Source organism: Pyxicephalus adspersus, chromosome 8, assembly GCF_032062135.1.
Source record: "Pyxicephalus adspersus chromosome 8, UCB_Pads_2.0, whole genome shotgun sequence".
NCBI classification, from domain to species: Eukaryota; Metazoa; Chordata; class Amphibia; order Anura; family Pyxicephalidae; genus Pyxicephalus; species Pyxicephalus adspersus.
Genome location: NC_092865.1, coordinates 31,694,199 through 31,717,273, shown reverse-complemented (window position 1 = coordinate 31,717,273; position 23,075 = coordinate 31,694,199). Strand labels below are relative to the sequence as shown.

Here is a 23,075-nt window from a genome sequence, read left to right as displayed (position 1 = left end):
GAAGGTTAACCTCGAACGTTGTGTTTTCAACCACGAAAGGACTGACGAATTTTTCTTCGTCCAATGCGGCAACAAAGCCGTGTTTAGTGTGCAACAACACCAAGAGCACTTTCAAGCAGACGAATCTCAAGGGGCATTTCGATTTCAAGCCCGTGCACACATACAGAGACTTTCATTGACTTCTACCGTCAGCTGCCACATGCTCAGTTTCCAATGTTGTGAGCCCGTGTGATCGCAATGTTTGGCAGCACTTATTCGTGCGAGCAGCTGTTCTCTAAGATGACGTTTTGTAAGAACAAGCTGCACTCTCAGCTCACTGACAATCACCCTAATGACATTCTATTGTTGAACTCATCATTGGAACCTGATATTGTAGCTGTCTCTAATAACATGCAACATCATGTTTCCCATTGATCGTACTGTATTTTTAAATAAAAAAATCTTTCCTTAGACACCTTGTTTCTTCTTGCCTAGTGGCCCTTCTTGACCTCCTGAAATGGCCTAGTAGTCCAAAAAGTTTGGCGACCCCTGGTTTAGAAGAACAGCGTACCTAGATTATAAAGTGGATTGAAGACGGGAGAACACAAAGACATGCAGAAAATGATAGGCTACTTAAGAAAACAAAAAACTACCACTGGAAGGGATAGAATACCCAAAATGGCAAAGATTCAGCCAATGATTAGTTCCAGTAAGGTCAGAAGTCTAAAGTTACCTGTGAGTACTGTTACAATTAGAAGACACCTATGTGAAGCCAAACTATCGATAGGAAGCCCCCACAAAGTCCTTCATGTTTAGATATGGAATAGAATGTTCATGTTCCCCATGCATGTGCGTATTTGGAAAAAAAAAAAGCTATTGTAAGGATTTTGAGCTTTATTCACATTTTAAAACACACTGCTATTTTTCTGAACACAATTGTACATACAGTATCCTATTCGGGTAAAATTAGTGTCAGTAATTTTTCCTCTCTACAATCTTAGGGTGACACCCGGTGCCATATTGCATCCACTCCCCCATCGCATTGTGTGTGTGTGCCTCTATAGGCTCTGTCAGTGATATGTTACCAGCTAATCCCAATGGGGCGCACTGTAAAGGGGATCTGTGTGCTTCTGTTTTGCACCTTTACGGTTACCCATAGCTCTCGAGTAAGTAGCTGTCAACCAACCTCACCTGCTGGTAGATACTCATTACCTGTGGAAAAAAAAAAGTCAAGTTTTGTCCTGCTGTGGGTGTATTACTTGTGGACGTTCCTAGAGTCATCTGACCCTCTCTGCCTGTATTCTGACCTTGAGATTTCTCTACCCTTTGGATACCTCACCTAGCTTTTTTTTTTTCTTGTGTATGACTTGCCATCACCTAATTATTTTAACTAAAGCTATAATCTTTGCCTAAAATCTTTATGATCACTGTGACCTGTCTGCCACGCAGGTTTACTGGTCATTTGCCAATCACTGTACCCCCAGTGGCAATTCCTTGCATACTTAAGCTCTGAGGGGTCGGACAGCTCAACTAGTCTCCCGAGGCTGAGAAGGGGATTGTTTATAAATGAGGACTATGCAGATTTGGGGGGGGGGGGGGTGCTTGTATGCGATCATGTCATCAAGGAGTTCTCCATAGAGGTGAAACAAGCAATCCTTAAACTGCAGAATTAAAGCTGAAAGTCTGCAGGTCAGCTGCATCGGATTTGTTTGCATAGAACCAAAATTAGAAAAAAGTTGTCTCTGTCCAAATATCTATGAACCTGTGTGTCAAAGCAGCCAATGGTGACATTTTTTTTTTTAACATTTAAAAGATCCAGGTCTAATATTCGGATGCTGTCTTGACTACCCATAGATTTTATTAGCATGCCTTGAAAAGAAAGCAGCAAGCAAACAATAAAAATCTTAACCACCTCACTTGCTTGCTTACTTTCTTCCAGATCAAAGTATGGCCAAGCAGAGGCAACCATACCTAAGTTTAAATGAAAAAAACAAGCACCTTCATTTTCTTAATTTTTGGACTTGCCATTGGAAGAATTGTTTTCATCTGTAGGTAAGCAGTATTGGAGGGTTGGTTTGCACAACAGGATTTATAGCTTTTCCCATGTAAAAATCCTCTCAAAACAGGAGGATGCCTCTAATTTAACATAAAGGTCTTGGCAGACTTCAAAATAGCAATGTTCTAATCTTGGGAAATTTTAGACACCATCATTGCTGACGTGGTAGAAAAAAAGAGAAATGTTATTTTTAGATACCTTAGAAAATCACAAAGTGAAACAGAATATTTAATTAAAATTAAAGAAAACCAGTATCGACAGAAAAACAAATTCCACCTCCCAAAACCACTAGTAGCCTAGCTAGCTCGTTTCTGGCATATGCACCTGGAACTCTTGGCAAGTATACTTGTTTTAGGTCAGTGATTGAAATGCTGAAGCTATTGGACAGGAATCACAGCCAAGCAGTAGGAAATGTCCAAAAAAATCATCATGGCTAGTGTGTATCATATGCGTTATGCCATGCAAATCATATATAAAAATACATAAAATACATAACAATACAAGGTGAATAGTAGCTGAATTCTGAGACTTCCCTTTCTATATCTGTTTAGGTATAATTACTTCCTTCCTCTTTGTCAAAAACAACAGAAACCACAGCCCACAGCACCAAATGATTAGACAACCTAACCTATGTTGAAGGAATTAGGATGCCTACCTTTCCTGACCTTTGTTCGAAAAAAGCTTGTAGCTAGGCTGTCTAAATTCAATACTTTGCCAGGCAACAGTTTGGAGCAAGCAAGCAGAGCAGGAAGAACACCAAATGTGCAAACTTAGGTCAGTAACCTGGAAAACAATGAATTGGCTTGATAGCCAGGCAAAAGTTTCCAGTATAAAGGGCTTGACTTAAACTAGCCTCTCTCAAGCTTTTCATCCAACTCTCAAACAATAGGCTCAAACTTTTCAGGTCTTGGGGACACGCTGCTCACACAACTTACAATCCAGGCAGACTACATTTAATACCCACATACTAATATATATATGTATATCATATTTTTTTTTAAATACAATAACAAAATATTTAATTTATCACTTACAGCACAAATAATGCTTTGGACTTGAGTGCTAAGAAATCCTGCATATTTTGGAAACATGTTCTACTAGAGATATGACAGTCTATATCAGGAGAGAATGATGGAAAAGAGTACCTGTATAAAGTTACTATAGATAGTATTGACTATTTCCCAAGAAGGAGGATGCATCCGGTAACACCAAAGGTAGGTAAGTAATCATCATTTAAAAGGCCAATATGATGGTTTCATTTGTATATTTTACACTTGGTAAAAGGCATATCTATTTTAAACAATGGGTGTGCCCATGACCATAGTTTTACAAAGTTTTATAATTCTGTAATGTTATAGAAATAGAAGCGGTTTACTCTCCAACCCTTTTATTCTATCTCTTATGGAATCTCAATGCTTCCAAATGAGCAGACAAGCAGCATTAAACTTCTGTATATACATTGGAACTTGAGCTTAAGAATATTCTGTTAAACATGGGAAAGGGAGTCCAGAGATCTAGCTGTTGGCTGGACATATTTAAATTTAAAAAAATGCAGTTGTCCCAAAGTAGTGGCTATATAATATAAAGAAGAAACTAGAAACCTTTAAATATGTATTTTTATCACAGAGAAACCATGGTAAGGGAAACCACGAACATTAGTTTGGGCTGTTGTGAAAAACCAAAATAAAAAGGTCATTCTACAAAAGAATCATACACTAAGAATGTTCAGGGATCCCTTGAACCAGTTAGGCTAACTGCTGCGGGGGGGGAAAAAAAAACAAAAAAAAAACTAATTTCCAGTTAACATGCCAGCTTTTCAATATGCAGATTGATAAACAAGAAAATATACTTCCATTTAGCATTAACAAAGAAAGAATGAAACATATGGTAATTTTCTGTGTGGTCTAGGAAACCACAATAGATATGTGAAGAAAAATCACCTTCTGAGAATCTTTTCCTAAAGTCATTAGTTATAATTTTCAGTACCATATTAAACCGTTATGAAAAGATGTAATATTCTAGGAAATGTTTTGATTAAAATTTTAATTGAATGAAAAGTTAGTTTTTACAGATACCAAAAGAAAAAGTCCAGCAAAACTGCCTTCTGATATGGGCAGATGTTCATGGATGAGTTACATTCTGGTTGGAGCAAAACAAAATAACATAGCTGATATTTGAGCCATTAGTCCATATAGAAAGTCTTTTGTCTTTAACATAATAATCCCTCTTTGGCTGTTAATCTTAGCCTGTGAATATCATCTTGTTGCAACTCTTGTTTGGTTGGGTGCCAAAGCTTCATAAGTATTCGTTCCATGTTCAGCGCATATACTGTGTGTGAAGGGATAACTTCTCTGTTTATCTGCAAAATACAAAGTTACAGGATTACCATCAATGAAGATTATCTATCCTAATTCAATTGCAATCATTTCTTGCTTTAAAAAAAAAAAACAAACAAAAACAAAAAAAAAAACATATCTCAAATACTATTCCATCAGAATGCAGATTAAAGTTGGCGTGGCAATTTCAGTCAACACTGACCACTTTCGAGCTACCAGATATCACAACTATGGTAGCAAGTAATTGCCAGAAAGTAATCTAGTTTATTTTTAAGTTGAAACTGGGTTCTAAAATTGAAAGCTTCAACACAGTTTGGAAAAATGTAATAGAAATGGAAAACAAGTCATAAAAAGCCCACTGCAACGTCTTTAAATTTTCCACTGCATTTAGTAAACTCATTTTCATCATCTTGTGCTCAGCTGAAACAAACTATAAACATCTTATACTTTCCATTGTTTTGCAATTTGAAAAAAAAATAAATAAGTAGTTTTTGATCTGTCATGTTGCTATTTCCACAACCACCCTTAGTTAACATTCCAGATGCAGTTTTACATGGTAGATCGATTTCTCTATATGAACATTTTATTTATACGAGTAACCACCAAAAAAGATTATTTATTGTTAGTCCCACTCCAGAGATCTCCACTAAGCCTCTATGCAGGGCAGTGAGCAAGTAGTCTCAGGGCACAGAGGGATCCTTGATTGTCAAAGGGTGGAGTGTCGTTGGGAAAGGCTAGACAATAAAGATCTAATGCTAAAGCTGAAGTTAGTATGCCCAAATTATTCCTGGCTTCTACTTTTTCAATTATCATGCGTTTAGAAGTCCACATTACAGCGGTACATGGTGCTGGAAAGATTATTCCAGTTTGATCTACATGTTTCCCTCTTTGTTTCTGTTGCTGCAGCCAACAAGGGTCCCCAAATCAGCATTCCTAGAACACCTGAAGGTGTTTTATTTAGCAAGATTGACTGACCCCAACCCAACATTTAAATATACTTTTTTGGCAGCCGTTGGCCGTTTGCCAAAAGTTGGTAATATTGGGGCAAAACCATAAACGATGTGATAGAGAGGCATTATTGCAGTTGCACTTAGGGCACTGAAAATGCCAATGTGTGGGTTGTGCAGTAGAAATGGAGGGCCTGAACACCTTATAAGCCCTATGTAATAACATAAATTGGGATTCTCTCCATACCTCTTTCACTATACTCTGCCGAACCGTGTGGTAGCCCTCTATAACAGTATCCACTATATCTAGGTCCGGGAAATCCTTTAGCCACATTTTCACATTAGAAACCGATAAAGGCTTAACAAAAGTAGGCAGAAGATATACATGTATATTGGATATATTTGGAGGAGACAATGATAGCAGCTTGTCAAAACTATTAGGGCAAAAGACATCTACAAAATGCAGTACCAAAGATTTAAGGTAGGATATAACCTGATTGTAATACAACGGATGAAGTGCCCATCGCGGGATACCATATTTAGCTTGTAAATCCGTCAGGGATAGCTTAGTCAGATCTTCCGTTCGGAAGAGATCTTTAATGAATAATAAACCTTTGCGTTTCCATAATTGGAAAGCTGTGTGCTCACGAGCTTGCGGAAACATAGGGTTTCCACAGATGGGCAGATATGGAGAGAGACAAGCTGGTAGTTTGAGCCGTTGCCTAGTCACCTTCCATGCCACCACCGTGTCTCTGATTAATATATTGTGACGCAGAAAATCTGGAATCACTGAGAATTTACAGTTTAATAGAGCACATAGATCCCATGGATATGACATGGCTCTTTCCAGAGGTACATTGGAATAACAGGATGTCCCCCTAAGCCAATCTACAACATGTCTTGTCAGACAGGCCAAATTATAAAGTCTTACGTTAGGAAAGCCCACGCCCCCTTCAGTTTTAGGTAAGTATAATTTCGTCAGTGAGATCCTCATGGGTCAGTAGCAGAGGTAATGTCTGCATAGGATATAGTAGTTTAGAGAAAGACATTTTCACTAGGTGGCATCGGCCAAGAAATGACAAAAGGCAATTGTTCCCACATTTTCAGTTCTTTCTGTATTTTGGCTATTAAGGGCGGGTAATTTAATGTATACAAAGATGATGGCGAACGTCCAATACGCAGTCCAAGATACACTATAGAGTGTGATGCCACTTTAAACGGTACATGAGCTCTCCAACTCTCTACCATTTCCGTAGATCTGGCCAGAGACAATATCTCACTTTTTTCAAAATTTATTTTTAGCCCTGAAAAACTTTCATAAATACTAAACACCTTTTGAATAGTATGACTGTCATACCTGGGGTTAGAGGTGAAAATCAAAATATCGTCCGCAAAAAAAGCAGGACGTAATTCGCTATCATGAACCTCTATGCCGTGCAAAAGAGGGGTAGTATCTAGATGTCTGGCTAGTGGTTCTAGCGGGAGGTTAAACAGAAGGGGGGACAGGGGACACCCCTGTCTAGTTCCCCTATGGAGGGAGATGGTGGTGGACAGAAATCCAGGTGTGTGTATATTTGCTATTGGAGAAGCATACATGGCCTCCAGCAATTTAAGGAATGGGCCCCGGAATCCAATATGTTTGAGTACCGCAAACAGCCATGGTATGTCAACTGTATCAAACGCTTTGTGTGCATCTATCGTGGCAATAGCTAAATCTAGGTCAGGGTGACGTTTCGCTTTCTCCAACGCCACCAATACTTTTCCAATGTTGGTCACCGCAGCTCTACCCTGGACAAAACCCACTTGTGAAGGGGAAATAAGAGTTGGTAATATTTGAGCCAATCTATCCGCAAGAATTTAGGACAAATTTTTTGCATCGATATTCACCAGAGAAATAGGGCGGTATGACTCTGGATCACATGGATTTTTGTCTTTTTTCAAGAGAAGCTTTATATATGCTTCTTGTCCAGACCGAAAGTACACACCTGTATCCCAAAGAGTAGAGTACAGTGCATGTAAATCATCCACCACCTCCTCCCCAAGAATTTGAGGAACTCAGTGGTAAACCCGTCAGGACCTGGGGCTTTTCCATTTTTCAAACTATTAATAGTCCTCAAAATCTGTTCCTTAGTAATAGGAGCATTCAGTGCATCTATGTCGGTTTGTTGTAAGTAAGGTAGATCAACTGTCGATAAAAACATTGCCCCGGCCTGAACATCCATCTCTGGTGATGAATACAAGTTTTGGAAATATTGAGCTAAGCAATGGTTCACTTCCTTGGGCGAAGTAACCATCTCTCCCGTGGAGGAACGCAGCTTTGGAATATATGTTGGTTTATAGCCCGTACGTACCAAATTAGCTAGCGTTTTGCCCGATTTATTTCCATACTTATGGTATTCCAGAGATTTATATTTACTCTTCAGCTGCTCATATTGGTTAAGCCAAGAATCAAAGTTACATTTGGATTCATACCACATTTGCTTAGTGCTCGGGGTGGGGTTGTCAGTTAGCGCCTGTTGCGCTGTCCTAAGCTTTTGTTGTGCTGATAGAAAGTGAGATAGAGTCTCTTTTTTTCTTTTAGTCATAAAGGAGATAGTTCTGCCTCTCAAGTAGGCCTTACCTGCTTCCCAAAATAGTATCGGCTCATTTCTATGGGCTGCATTATGCTGGGCGTATTCAAGCCATGCGGATGTCAATACTCCCTGAAATTCAGGATCTTTGATCAAATAGGATGGGAAGCGCCAAGGCACATAATCCCCTCTAGGGTATTGATCTCTTACTACAATAGAGATTGGAGAATGATCCGAGATAACCATGGTATGTATCTCTGGTGATTCAATTCTGTACATAATATAGCGTCTGTACAAAACAGATAATCCAGGCGAGCCTGGGCTACATGGGCTTGAGAGACAAATGTATATTGTCGCTCTAGGGGATGGTATTGACGCCAAATGTCATTTAAAGACATGGCATTGACAAAGTCTGCTAAAACTGAATGAGGTGTGTTTTTCACATTGCACACACCCGAGCCAGAGCTCCTGTCTTCAGGGTGCACCATGACCGAATTAAAATCACCTCCCAATATTTTGCAAGGAGTGGGGTCTTGAGCCAACCAGCTGGATACTTCCTCAAAGAAGGCTGGTGGAGGTGAATTTGGTGCATATATATTATATATAGATATATCACAATCATGAAGTTGTATAATTACTTTCAAAATACGTCCAGCAGAGTCACTCTGCACCGTTTTACCTTGCCTGGAAAAGACCTATGAAACAAAGTCAGCGCCCCAGCTTTCCGATCTGCAGAGGGGGTACCATACACTTCCCCAACCCATAATTTCTTCATTCTATAAAAATCATTGTCTCCTAAATGTGTTTCCTGTAACAGCACAATGTCTGCCTTCAGCCTCTTTAGATGACGGAGTACAGACATGCGCTTGTTAGGGGAACGCAACCCCTTAACATTCTATGAGATTATCCGCATATAATATGTATAACGGATTTATGTACATATCGACTAAACCGTTTGCAACATATCAGCAACATAGCAAATACAAAGAGTGAGCGGGGTAGTGACATATAGTCACACCCCTCAATTTTGATGGTAAATGATACACCCAGAGTACAATGATAATAAGAGACAATCCAAGCAGAAAGAGCATTATACATATAATGGCTGTGTGACCAAACAAAGTGAGTCCTTCCAAAACTAGGAAAAATAGAACAAAAGGGGACAGACAAGACATCATAAGGGGGAAGACAGACAGAATATAAGGATGTCCTTCCTTTTTTCCTCGCAGAGCAATAACAACCTAACCAAGTCATTAACATTGGTAAGAGCAATACAATATCATCAGTGGTCGGCTCACACCTCATTAAGCGGGAATCTTAGTGGTATAGTTTCAAAAAGAAACATAGTAAAAAAAAAAAGCACTTTAAAATAGGGTATAGATCTTTCCAAAATTATCTCGCCTTGGGCAGCGGATCAGAACGGTGGGTGTCACGGATCCTCTTAGTGGATGATGGCCCCGGGCGCCTGGGTGATTTTGGGGAGTACACTGGAAGCAATGAAAGTTCCGTTGAGCGTGGTGGGGAGAAAGAAGATGTATCTGATGGAGTGGAGGGTTGATCAGACAGTACGGTATGCACCAAACTCTCTGCCTCCTCAGCTGAGGTAAGAGAATACTTGCGCCCCTGATCATCAGAAAAATGGGGAACTGCTGGATAAGCCAGTGTAAAGCGCATTTTGTGGCGATATAATGTGGAACAGACTTGTTGAAAACTGCGCCTTTTGCGGGATACTTCTGCAGAGTAGTCTGCAAATATGAGCAAAGAGGCACCTTCCAAGTGCAGACTGCGTTGGTTGCGGAAAGCTTGCAGTATGCGGGTTCTATCGGTGTAATGAGAGTACGCCACCAGTACTGGTCGAGGTTTAGACAGTTCTTTGCGAACCGGACCCAGTCTATGAGCACGTTCAACCTTACAGGAGAGTTGAAGACCCAGTAACTGTGGTATCACCGTAGAGCATATTTCAAGTAACTGTGACGGTTTGACATTCTCTGGAAGGCCTACAATTCGCAGGTTATTGCGCCTGGATCTGTTTTCCAGGTCTTCTATTTTATCCTGTAATGCTTGCGCTTTGCTTTCTAGCACTGAAAGAATAGCTCTGGCGGAAGTAACATCATCCTCAACCAGCGTGATCCGCTGTTCAGCGTTATCTAATCTTTGTGACTGCTCCTTTAAATCTTTCCTCAAGGATAGTATTCCCTTTTGTACTGCAGTATCAATAGCCTCCTGTAATGTAGGCTTAAGTAATGCTGCCACTGCATCAGCTATTTGTGTAGGCTGGGAGAGATCAGAAAGATCAGCAGGGTGTACCTGTGAAGAGACAGCGGTGGATGCACATGCTGAAGAAGACGCGGTGGCCATTTTGGAAGGAGTGGCCTTGATCTTATCTTTCTTGCCCATGGATTCCTGGCTTGCAGACATGGAGGAGCGCTCCAGGAATCGATCCATCCAGGCCTCCGGTAAGCCAAAGAGCCGCTGCGTGCAGGAGAGGAACAATTTTGCCGGTTTTCTATCGCAGGATCCCGGAGGTGAGTGGAGCCGCTTTTCACATGCTGCTGGCTCGCCAGGCGCCAGAACCGGAAGTCCCTTACCATTTTTAACTAATGAGCTAGATTTGGAGGTTCTAGCTTACTATTATGTTTTCTGACTCTTACTCCCTCTTATGCGTGTCCCTGGCCTCACAAAAATCTTTCTGCTCCGACACATTTTCTCTCATGAGACTAATAATGTTCTATGACTATTTGTATAACATACTATATATAATTGGAAACCTCATCATTACACTGTTTGAATTACTTAACGGTTTCCTTCTATTCTCCCCAGTAATACTGTTTTGCTCCGTTTTTTATTTTTTTCCAAAGTTGTACTCAATATTCAGTGAAATTATTCAGTGAAGAAAAGAGCCTGTACAATTGTGCAAGACTGAAGGTAAGGCTAAAGTTCAGCTTCAAGTATCCTTTTATCAGGGTTACTATCAGGGTTTTTATTCAGGTTATTGAGGGGTTGGGGGAGCAGTAAAGGACAATTTCACTAGAAATAATTAGTCCTTTAACCCTTATCCACTAATAAATGTGCTTCTAATGGGTTAAATGATGTATCATGTAGATGCCATTGAAAAAAAAAAGTTTTAGCTTATAGCTTTTTTTCATCTTCTGTCCCTAATGTGCACAAATTAAATCTAAAATATGGGTGAAACTCTCAATGACGTAGCAAAGGTTTTCTCAGTAACAGTAATGGACCACTGAAATGTCCTAGTAGCTAATGGACAAAGGAGAGAATGGAGAACAATCAAGGGTATGTAGTTATTTTGTTTAAGACATTTTGAAAGTTATGTTTTCATTTAGTGTGGTGAATATGAAATATTACATATACTTCAAATTTACCTTTTCCCTGAAAACCAGACAAAAAGCCAGTTACTTCTGAGAAACTGTATTTGTAGATAAAGTGGATGATATCATGTCATGGTCTATAAACGTCATTCTCAAAAAAATATATAATGTATTCTCAGTAAAAGGGAAAGTTAGTGGCTGAATACCTTTTTTTAAATTTAATCTTGCAAGATCAGATTCCTATAAAGACTTCAGATTCTTACAAAGGCTTCAGTATTTATTGTGCACTCTAATACACATATACTCATGTATAAAGGCCCAGGCACTTGGTCACATGGTCTCTGCTAAATGTAAACTAAACTCTGATTAAACCAGATAAGCAGAGATCATGTGACTAAGAGTCTAGGCCTTCACAAATGTGGACATCAATTGAAGACGCCTAGACCAGCAATTTATCCATGTACATCCTATGTATATTTAACCCTTTGGTCACCCTTTAATTTGTCCTATGTTCTTTATCACATAGTCCTTAATTATGAGTTAGTATACGCCCACATTAAGACAAGTGATACTAGTTGAAGCTAAGTTAAATTATTAGCCTGCCCAAAGCTGCCAATACATTATTTTGTAGATGCAGGGACGATAAACCACCTGATATCTGAACCAGAGTTTCCTTCTTTGCATATCTGTCCTTATGACTTAAGCTGCGTACACACGGCAAATTTTTCTCGCCCGATAATCGGTATCGGCCAATTATCGGGCGAAAATCTGCCGTGGGTACAGTCGGTCGCCGTCCATCGTCCGACGACCGTCCTGGCGGATCCATGGACGATGGACGACGACCGATCCTAATGAAAGGGAAGGGGAGAGCGCGCAGCAGGGTGCCGCTCCGTCGCTCTCCCCTTCCCCTCTCCATAGAGCATGAACGGTGCTGTATGTACAGCATCGTTCATGCATCGTGCAGTCTTTTCTCGTTGGAAAGGATCGTGAAAGATCCTTTCCAACGAGAAAAATTGCAGGTGTGTACGCAGCTTAAGAGGGGATCCCATGTTCCCTGNAGATTTTTTTTTTTTTGTATTACAAATTATGGAACACGCAAATATGAGTGGGGAAATACCCAGGGAAATCTCACTGTTATGTGTAGTCCAGACACATTAAAAACAAGGATTTACCAGCCTGGCAACCCCTTATTACATACATATTCCTTTTGTGTGAGCAAACCTTTTTAGGTATATCTTTCATTAAAGCAGAACTGAAATGGGAAAATAATGCAAGCAGGCTATATATTTTCTGCAAAAAAAACAAACCTTGCAATCTTTTTTGAATGTACACTATGTATGATCCCTGCATAGCTGGCTGCCAGGAATGAATGAATGAACACTCCTGCACATGAATTATGTCATTAAGACCTGGTGGCCAAAAATAAACAAGCCTGGAGAAGGAGTGGTTGAAAATGTTGGAACCAGAGATGGAGCAAAGAGTGGCGAGTTTAGTTACACTTAAGGGATAAAGGAGTTTCTATTGTAAGTGCAGGTTGTCTGTGTCTGGGTTCAAATCCAGGAGAAAAAAGAAACATTAGAAGCATTATTACTACATACATTTTAGGTTTTCAAGTCTAACATGCATTGTTTCACATGAACTGAGACAGTGTACATTACCTTGAAGGCTTCTAGCAGGTCATACATATTAACTGGAGGTAGGCTAGGAGGCAGGTTGTCTCCGGAACAGGCTAGTAAGAGGGCAGCTTGCTGCTCCGCATCGTCAGGATGTATGTGAGTTCCAGGAGTCTGGTTTCCAGGGGAATTGGAGAATGCTGGGGGACTAAACAGACAGAGAAAGCTGAAAACAAACACAATAAAAATAATAACTCTATTACATATGGCTAATATTATTAATATTATCTAATGAAAATCACAGAACATTAGGCAGGTTGTTTTTATGTTTTATGCAGACTGTTAGACTTCCTATGCTCACTCTCTACCCAACAGTAGGTTTCTGGTTAGCATATGAGCAATGCCACAAAACTAAATACATTTTCTTCTTGTGCTTCTCCATATTTAAAATTGTATTACTGAATACAAAGATATTATTTTGTGTGATTTATATATGCCTGAAGATAACTGTAAAAGTATTTTTTTTATTACATCTTTTATTTTGGCTAGCTCAAGTGAAGAATGAAGATTACAACAACCGAAAAAAAAAAAAGAATAGCCCAAATAAGATATGAGATGAGGGTAATAAAAAAATAAATAAAACCACACACATTAAAAACCAATAATAAAAGGAGTCAGAAGGAAGGAGATAAAATAATAGTCATGAATGTTTTGGAATGCAGCTTCGATATTTGGCCCTATCTACTGCTGCTGCAAATGAGGTCAAGTACATGAAATAGATAATAAAACCCCACCGTCAGCAGATCTAGCTGTTGCTTTCCTAAGTGAACATCCAGCCTGGTTTGTGTATGTATATATATATATATATATATATATATATATATATATATATATATATATATATATATATATATATATATATATTCTCTCTCTCTCTCTATGCACAATGCTGAGAACAGTTGCCACTAGTAACTACCCAAAAGTACAATGAATCGAGAATCTTTTGGGAGTACCTCCTCTCAGTATCTGTGAAATTTAAAAACTAGCCTTAGAGACTACAAGAAAATTGCCTGTTTGTATAGAATTATTAAAAAAGCCAGGAAACTTGCGATTTCATAGGCTGCCATTGCTATTTTTTTTCTTGAAATATTAGTTCTCTTGATTTTGCTGATGATCTATCTTCATATTTGTTGTGTGTTAGTGATTTAGAAAATAGGAAGTCAATCTTTTATGATGAGGATTTATAGCATAAATGTTTTAGGCTTGTCTCTTGGAAATACTGAAGCCAGAACTATATATAAATTAGGCTAACACTTGTGTTTTTGAAAGGAGGCCAGTGATGAAGGAGTACAGAGTCCAGTGTCAGAATTCATCTAAATTATGACCACGACCGCCTGACCACAAACACTCATCCTTCCTCTCTCTGTACTTTGTACGCGTGTCTTTCCGTCTCTGTGACACCTAAAATGTTCTCACCTCATGTGCTGGTGTTATCCAGACATGACATGAGGGAAAATCTACTCAACCAGTACACAAACAGAAAACTTAACAGAAATTCCAACTCTTACACACTCAAACCTAAACTTTTTTTTCAGTTCAGATTTATGAACCCAATAATTACAGCAAATTGACATCACAGATTAGGCTTCAAGAATGGGCCTTTTTCTTTGCATTATGCTAATTTTAACCTATTTCTAGTCACCTAAATTAAGCCAGCATGTCACCAGGTAATCCCCAGCAACTTTTTTTATGTACACCAGCTCAACTGCTTGTTAATGCAAATATCTAATCAGGCAATTACATGGCAACAGCTCCGTGCATTAAGGCAAGTAGACATCCACACTGCTAAGACAACCCGCTAAAGTTTAAACAGTATCAGAATGAGGAAGAAAGAGGATTTAAATGACAATGAAGTGCGGTTAGTGCCAGAAAACGCCAATTTGCTGGGATTCTCACACACAACTAAAAAAAAAATGTCCAGTGAGCGCAGTCCTCTGGGGGAAAAATCCCATTGATGCCAGAGGTCAGACAATGTCCAGACTGGTTCAAACAGATAGAAAGTTAACTCAACCACTCGTTACAACCAAGATATATAGAAGAGCATCTCTGAATGCACAACACATGAAACCGTAAAGCAGAATGCACAACACATGAAACCGAGGCTATGCCAGCCACACCAGGTGCCACTCTTGCCAGCCAAGAACAGGCACCTGAGGGTACAATTCACATCGGCTCAACAAAATTGGTCATGAAAAGATTAGTGACAGGAAAAAAAAAAAAACATGTTACAAACAACAATAAAGCATGTATAAGCAGTTCAGACTGGTGGACTCAAATGAGAGATACTTTCTTGGTACATATTTGGCCCCTCAAACACTCAAATGGCCTCCAGAGTTGCCAGATATCAAACCAATAAAAGCATCTTTGGGATGTGGGAAAACATGAGAAGAATCCCATCATGGATCTTCACCTGACAAATCTGCAACAATTGCATAATGGTATTATGTCAGTACTGGACGCTGGCTGCTCCACCATCTATCCAGGATTGGTTGCTGGAGATAGAACATATCCAACACATGGAAGAATTGGTAGCAGAGTATGGAGACCGGACTAAAAAATATTATTTACCTGGTCCTTGTGAATAGCCTTTAAAACATACCCCTGCTTCTGAGTCTATTTCCCTTAGCCAATACGGCTGGCAATCCCATGTTGACATAGCAATTTCATCTTACCCATTAATCCTCCTCCTCTTCTCCGGCCTTTCCGAGCGTTAATAAATCAGGTCCAATAAAGGAGGCAGCCATTGTTGCCAAAAGGTGGATAAGGAATTGCGATGGAAGGGGTGGGGTCAGGTATTTATAATAGGAAAGGTTAAAGCAAAGCCTTGGCCTACTTCTAAAAACAAAAAATTCTGCTTGTTTGGTTGGTGTTCTGATTCTCTATTACTTGCTGTATCACTAACCTAGAATGAGGCTCAGATGATCAGAAAATTGACACACAAATTGTCACATCTGCATACTTGTTTCATGTGTGACTGAAACCAAGATTTGCTTTACACCCAGGCAATTAGCATTCTTTACAATGAGCTCCGCAGCATTACAACTCTGATTTATCAGACTTTTATAGACCATCCACGAACTAAAATTGAAACACTAGCCATAAACTGGGCATAATTTTTGAAGAGGATCTTCTAAAAAGAGAGGAAACTACAATTTACAACATTGGAAACAAAGATTTGAATCAACCTAAATAGAAAGTTTGAGTTGATAGCTGATCACACCAATTATTTGTTGAATATTTTGTAACTTCCTTCTCTTTTGAGTACATTGCTTTAAATACATTGTACCACGTTTTACGACTAATTTGTATTTTTTTTTTTCTTGGTCCACCACACAGATACTCGTTCACACATCTGTCCCTCTTTAGGCTAAACTCTGGATTTATGTCATGTTGGAGTATCCCATTGTGCTTTTTCCCCACTTGTTTCATTTCCAATTATTCTTTAGATTTATCTTTCTTTAGCCCCACCAATCTTACTTTATATATATATCTAATATAATTAGATATAATATATATATCTAATTACACACATGCCATATTGGACAGCACCATTGTGTTGCTTTATTATTGCTAATTTCTTTTTGTAGACATATATTTCACCTTGTTGTTGGGCAGTCTGATATGATGATGTCCGGTGGCTCTGGGCTTCATTTTTGGAACAGCTTGACTAATCTTGTTCTATTGTAACAGCTGGTCTACTCAGATAAATATGCCCACGTTAAGCTTCTTTACTGTAAAGCTGCGTACACACTGCCAATTTTTGTCGTTGGAAAGGATCTTTCACGATCCTTTCCAACGACAAGGGAGTGCACGATGCATGAACGGTGCTGTACATACAGCACCGTTCATGCTCTATGGAGAGGGGAGGGGGAGAGCGACGGAGCCGCACCCTGCTGCGCGCTCTCTCCTTCACTTTCATTACGATTGGCTGTCGTCCATCGTCCGTGGATCCGGCAGGTCGGTCGTCCGGACTATGGACGACACCGACTGTACACACGGCAGATTTTTGCCCGATAATTGGCCGATGCCGATTATCGGGCGATAAAAATCTGACGTGTGTACGTAGCTTTACTTTACTGTGGGATAAAATATAGGACATCAAATAAAAGACATGAGAGACTTTTAATTGGCAGAAATTTGGGCACCTTTCAGGTTCTTCATTATTGAGAAACACTTGATGTTGAGAAACACTTGAATGATATTTCATACTGACTGCGCTCTTAGAGGACCAGGCATCTGTTAAGGTGAATTTAAATAATTCTTACCAAACTGTGTACAAGTTTCATCTTTTTGATATGGTACTGTATTAAAATTTGCAAGATTGTATTCAGATTGAATCCAGTTTATGACTACACTTTTAGTTTTCATTTGTGGATCATCTACAGAAGACTGATGAAATGACATCTTTACGCAAAAAGTGTATATACAATATACGTTGTCATATGGACATCCCCTGCAATATATTTTGAATTGACTTAAGCTTCATACATTGACCTACATGTACATCGATATGGGAAAAAGAATATAAAATATCCATCCTAACTTGAAAAACTATCTTTATCTAATACCTTTAGATTTATCCAAAATTTGACTGCGTTGGATACTATATTATTAGGTTTTATATTGTCCTTTTTACCCTCTTTGTAAAGTATTTTTTTCTCTACAAAATATATCTTAAAACTTTAAGGATTTTTTTGCTTTTTAAATGCGGAGTTTCAAAACATGCCATACTTGGCTGAGTCTTTTTCCACATTGACTAAAAGTTTCCATATATTTTTTTTTTAGTGTTTAATATTTTTAGATACTTCTACCAGTAATTGTCTTTTCCATTAAACGAGTCCATGAGCTGACAGACTGCCCACCTGCTTTCTTGTTTACTCATAGTAGCCATATGAACTTATAGGCGGAATTGTTTGGGTAAATAAAACAGTATTTGTGCTTGCGCAATCTGATATTTTAAAAAGGAATTTTAAAAGGAAATGATTTTTTAATTTCTGTTAAACCCACAAGGTCATGCCCTTTTTTTTTTAGGAAGATATTAAAGGAATCCTGCCACATATGGAAGCAATTAAATCCTATGTAATTTAGATTATAAAATATCATTATATTTTGAATGACCATTACCTACAGGACTGTCTTGAATGCCTCCACGATATTGTGCACACAAAAAGCAGGTGGTACTCTCTGTCTTCCACATACCCCATTTAATAGTCCACACAGAATGCTTAATAAAGAATACCCCTGTGAACCAACCGATATATCCTACACAGTGCTCAACCCAGGATTTTTTTGGAGCCGGGTGGGAAGAAATTGTAGGCGGGTGGGATCCCCTGTATTGTGACCCAACTCTTCAGTAGCCACATAAAAACAGCCGGGTGGTTACTGAAAAGTGCCGGGTGGTGGGCCCAGCTAAAAGGGGCTGGGGAGAACACTGCTACATAAAACTGCATGCAAGGGTGTAGTTTAGAATGGCTCTTCTCACTCCCTTCAGCAAGCTGCCCTGGTGTATACCAGACATAGGCGCTGTGGAAACTTGTCCTGCAAAGAATAACTGCCAAGACTGCTGAGCAGCATTTAAACATCAACCACTCATATTGGCAGTGATGGAATGTTGCATGCTTTCGAATAATATACAAAATAAATAGTATAAAAAAATAAAAAACCTGGATGTACCATAAACTGAGAATTAATTGTAGAATTTGAAATATTTTCATGTGAAGTTCACATATGCTATCAAAACAACAAATGTGTAAGTGTAGCAATGTTTTATCATCTGTCAAACGTATCACATACTCGTGATTGTTTTCCAAAAGGACAAAACTGACATACAGATATACATATCCTTTAAATTATGGGGTCTATGCAATTTTTGTCTCTGCTGATAAATGTACTACACAGATGATTAAGCCCTGCTGCAGCCTTTTAGCTTGCATCTACAAACTCTCTTCTCTGTTGCAGTGTAACGACTAAGGCTACGAACACAGACTTTTGTCTTCCAGGATCCTTTCCAACGATAAAAGACTGAAAGGTGTATGACCGAGCACTGTACATACAGTGCTGTTCTGTTCTATTGAGAGGGGAGGAGAGAGAACAAGGGTTACCTCGCTGCGCTCTCTCCCCATCACTTGCAGTTGTTCATCATTAATAGATCCGCCAGGAAGGATCCATGAACGACGTTGGAAGGCCGCTGTACACACGTCAGATTTTCATTCAATACTAGCCCTGAGGCTAGTATCATCTGATGTGTGTACATAGCCTAAGGAAGAAGAGTCTAAGGAAATGCTTTCTCCTACATTCAGAATGACATTCTTGCCTAGGGAATCACTGACTGCTGATCAAAAGAAAAAGTTTTTATCCAAAAATGTACAACATCATGTCCCCTGTTGATTTACATTGCCTCATATAATGCATTATGGAAGAATATATATATATATATATATTGGTATCAATACGCGTTATATTAATCTATTATTGGGAAAAAAAGCATGTAGCTTGAAGTGAAGCTGAACTTCTGATTTGCACACTTGCTCCTGGTCAGGGTCTCAATATTTTGAAGATACTCTATCAGCATCAGCAAATAGCAGCTTTAAGTTAATGTAAGCAATAGCAGGCTTTGTAATTCTCAATTTATTAAAGTAAGCATCAAACAAAAGATTTTACAAAGGGCACATTTCTTTCATACGCTGGTGAAGGTTCTAAAAGTTATTCAAAATCAACTATTTAGATACAAATTTTGTACTCACCATTCGGCAAGTTGATTGTAGGTTGCCACGCTGTTCCTGAGGTAAGGTTGAGGATTAATGTTGCAGCCAAATGCATATCTGAAATGTCCATCTTTGAGGCGATAAGCTTGTCTACGTGATACCACTGATGTCAAAATATCTTTCAGATGTTTCTGTGGTAGGAGAAGATCATTAATCCTTTTCACCTCTGACTCAATTTAATTTATCAGTCCGTCATCTACAATATAATCCTACATGAACTTTAAACCACGCTAGCTCTGATAAAATATACAGATCTCCCTGGGTAAGCAATAGTTGTGTTCCGGACATTCACTGTTTGAAAAATGCAGCTAGTTGGAGAACTGTCCTAATCACTATTATGTACTTTAAGCTGCTGCAGCTGCTAGCCCTGCCTTTTCCCCTCCTTAAAAATGACATTATTTTTAGTAAAACCGGTTTTCAGGTTCGTGGAGTTCTGTGCAGTAGTCTTGGAAGAGTTCACTTTGAGAGCAATCATGCCATTTCAAAATGACTGACCATCCTATAAAACCTTTGAGCAGGTTAAGTATGAACAAGGTGCTTTAAGAATACAGCGGTCTCCAAGCTCCAGGACCTGTAAACATTGCAGAGACAGAATATATATATACACACATATACACACACATACACACACACACATATATACATACATAATGCCACCAAAAACAGAAATCATGTTTCACTAATAATACAATTACCTACTTTCTGCCTTTCTTTGCTGTAATTCACCATCAATATATTCAATACAATACCTCTCACACAATATACACAGTGCCATTTTCAATGCAAAATAAATGCCCACAAATACCTTCACATAAGGTATCAAACATGGCCTGAATACCAATAAAACCAAAGTTTTTTTTTACTAATCACATATGGGCTAATTTATAGACAGAAAAACAAAGTGAATGCGTCACACACTAAATAAATGTTGCATGAATTCTGCAATAATCTAGAAGAGGTTTCATAATTACTGCAAGGATTAGAGACTTGTATTTTGCACTGATAATCAAGCTGCATTTATCATAAAGACATGGACACGTGGAATAAAAGCCCAGCTCTAGAGACAGTTTTGTACTAGTACAGAAACATTATGGCAACACAAATACACAAAACTACAAAGTTCTACAATAAAGCAGATATAAATCTTAAATGGGTTGCCGGTTTAGAATAACTATGCCAGGTACACAGCTGTAATACTTGCCTCTAATGCATGGATGACAATGGTCACTGCCTCCTCTGTTACATTATCCAGTCCGTGTTCATATGCTGTAATGATCATCCTTCCCTCCAGCTGCCCTCGTGTGGGCAATGTCATTGTGTGAGAACATAGCTTCAGCTCATCATCCTCTTGAGGATCTCTGCTTACAAATTGCTGTGCCCCAGCCAAAGGATTTTGGGGCTGGAAGCGATGCTGAACAAAAGCAAGCAGTGTACAGTTACATATAATGAAAAGCCCAGTTATTAAAAACAGATTTAACCCATCTGAATTGTTTCTAGAAATCATATTAATGGAATTAAATAAATGAGCTTTTAAAAACTGTTAAAAAAGCGATCTGTATGACACAAGACATAACTTTACAGTGGAAGCTGATAAAAACAAAACCAAGAGCCAGTTTTCCATGTGCGCTAGGCTGCATGCACAGAGGGGGAAGACTTACAGAGAATCATGCAGAAAAAATGTATTCCTGGTGTTTTTGTGTGTAGGAGCCAATAACATGAACTGCTTTTAATTGCTTTAATGTTAATCTTCAGCATTGCTTTTATCATCATTAAATTGTGCTGGTTTATGTTTGTGATCAAACAGTAATTTACAGAATGGTAATCAGAATTATCCATGCTGATAAAAAAAAACAGTTCAGGGCACCTTCAGATTATTCAATGACATAAACAATGTGACATAGAAGCTTTGCTTGTGAATAATGCAAAAACTTGATTAACCTAAACATTTTGATCTAGTTACTGCTGACAAAGGGACAAAAGATAAAGGGAAATATGAACATTTGGAATCAGGCGGTAGATATCTCCAAACAGCGACAACCTTAATGACAGCTGTAAGGGCTTATCATTATTTAGAGGATGCATTTACTTTGTAGTTTACAGCCTAACACTCCAAACGATTCTCCTATGCTCTATAATTTGAACAAATATGAGTATTAACCACAACAGTAGATCTCACCCACTTAGATGCTTCTTTTCTGACACTTTAATGTACCTTGATGATGTTAAACATATGCCTGTCAACACCCATCAACTACTATGCACAACATTGTACATGTTTGTCAGAAGTTTTGCTCCTATCTTTCATGGTAACATACAGTTGTGTTCAGAATAATAACAGTGTGTTTATAGAAGTGAATAAAAGCTCAAAATCCTTACAATAGCTTTTATTTCCCTACATGCAAATGCATTGGGGACACTACATTCTATTCCAGAACATATCAAATGTGTGTTATTCCTTTACAGAATGTGACGAAAAGAGAACATTAGCCAGTAGTAACATTAGTTAAAAATAATAGAAGTGTGGAGTTCAATTAGTGAGATCATTCATTGTGTGAAAAAAAAAATGTTGATTTTATTGAAGGAGTAGTTATTAGGCTATTTTATGCTTTTAATGGAATGACAAAAAAAAAAACTTACATCAAACTTCTGACGAACAGATGGAATTTTTTTCTTGCCCTTTGGTTTTCCAGGTTTGGCCGCAGTTCCTAAGGCACTGGGTCCTTCTACAACACAACACAATTTTTTTTTTAACAAATGTTTTAGGATAACGCTATTCATGAAAAGAAAACAAAAGAAGAAAAAAATAGAGGACATTAATAGATATAGACTGAAACCTGCAAAAAATGTGTAATATTCTGTTTAGCTCTCCAATACCAGTTGGGTGACTTCAATAACTCTTAGTTCACATTACCACCTTTCAGTTACACCTAACTGATATCCAAACAGAGGAGATAATGCTGTTTCACTGTACTTCCTAAAGTTTTATGAGGTCTGTCATACCAGTAATAATTAATGCTGGTTACCTAAGATCAGAATACAGGTCTTCCTACACATTCACAAAAGGAGTAAGGTTGTTATAACTATACACATTTCACACCTGCTGTGCAAAACAATGCAGCTAGCTGTTTATAAGTGTATAGCAGAGTGCTGCTAGTTGCACTGAAGGTTTACATGTTTGTACATGTTGCCCTTGCGGTTGCATTGCAGCTCTTCCTCCTATTAGATGGATACAAGCCGAATGCGAGCAAAATATGGTAGCATGGTTGGGCCTGTAGTAGATTTTTTCTATCAGCAACAAGTTTAAAAGGACTGATAAAGTTAACCAAATAGGTAAAATAACTGTGTATACATTTTCCTGGGGGTTTGGACAAAAGCTCTATACAGTACCTAACAACTGCAAACAATAGCAACCTAAGTGGCAAAA

At 38.6% G+C, this 23,075-nt stretch overlaps 1 protein-coding gene across 1 annotated transcript in view; it reads right to left on the bottom strand.

Moving 5' to 3' along the window:
- Positions 1-4,061: 4,061 nt before the first annotated feature.
- Positions 4,062-23,075, bottom strand: part of TADA1 (transcriptional adaptor 1) — a 25,745-nt gene continuing 6,731 nt past the window's right edge. The window contains exons 4-8 of the mRNA XM_072419934.1: positions 22,289-22,374; positions 20,853-21,062; positions 19,631-19,782; positions 12,873-13,035; positions 4,062-4,394 (exon numbers count right to left, since the gene is read on the bottom strand). Coding sequence (XP_072276035.1) covers positions 4,245-4,394; positions 12,873-13,035; positions 19,631-19,782; positions 20,853-21,062; positions 22,289-22,374 — 761 coding nt within the window. The 3' untranslated portion in view covers positions 4,062-4,244. The remainder of the gene's footprint in view (positions 4,395-12,872; positions 13,036-19,630; positions 19,783-20,852; positions 21,063-22,288; positions 22,375-23,075) is intronic.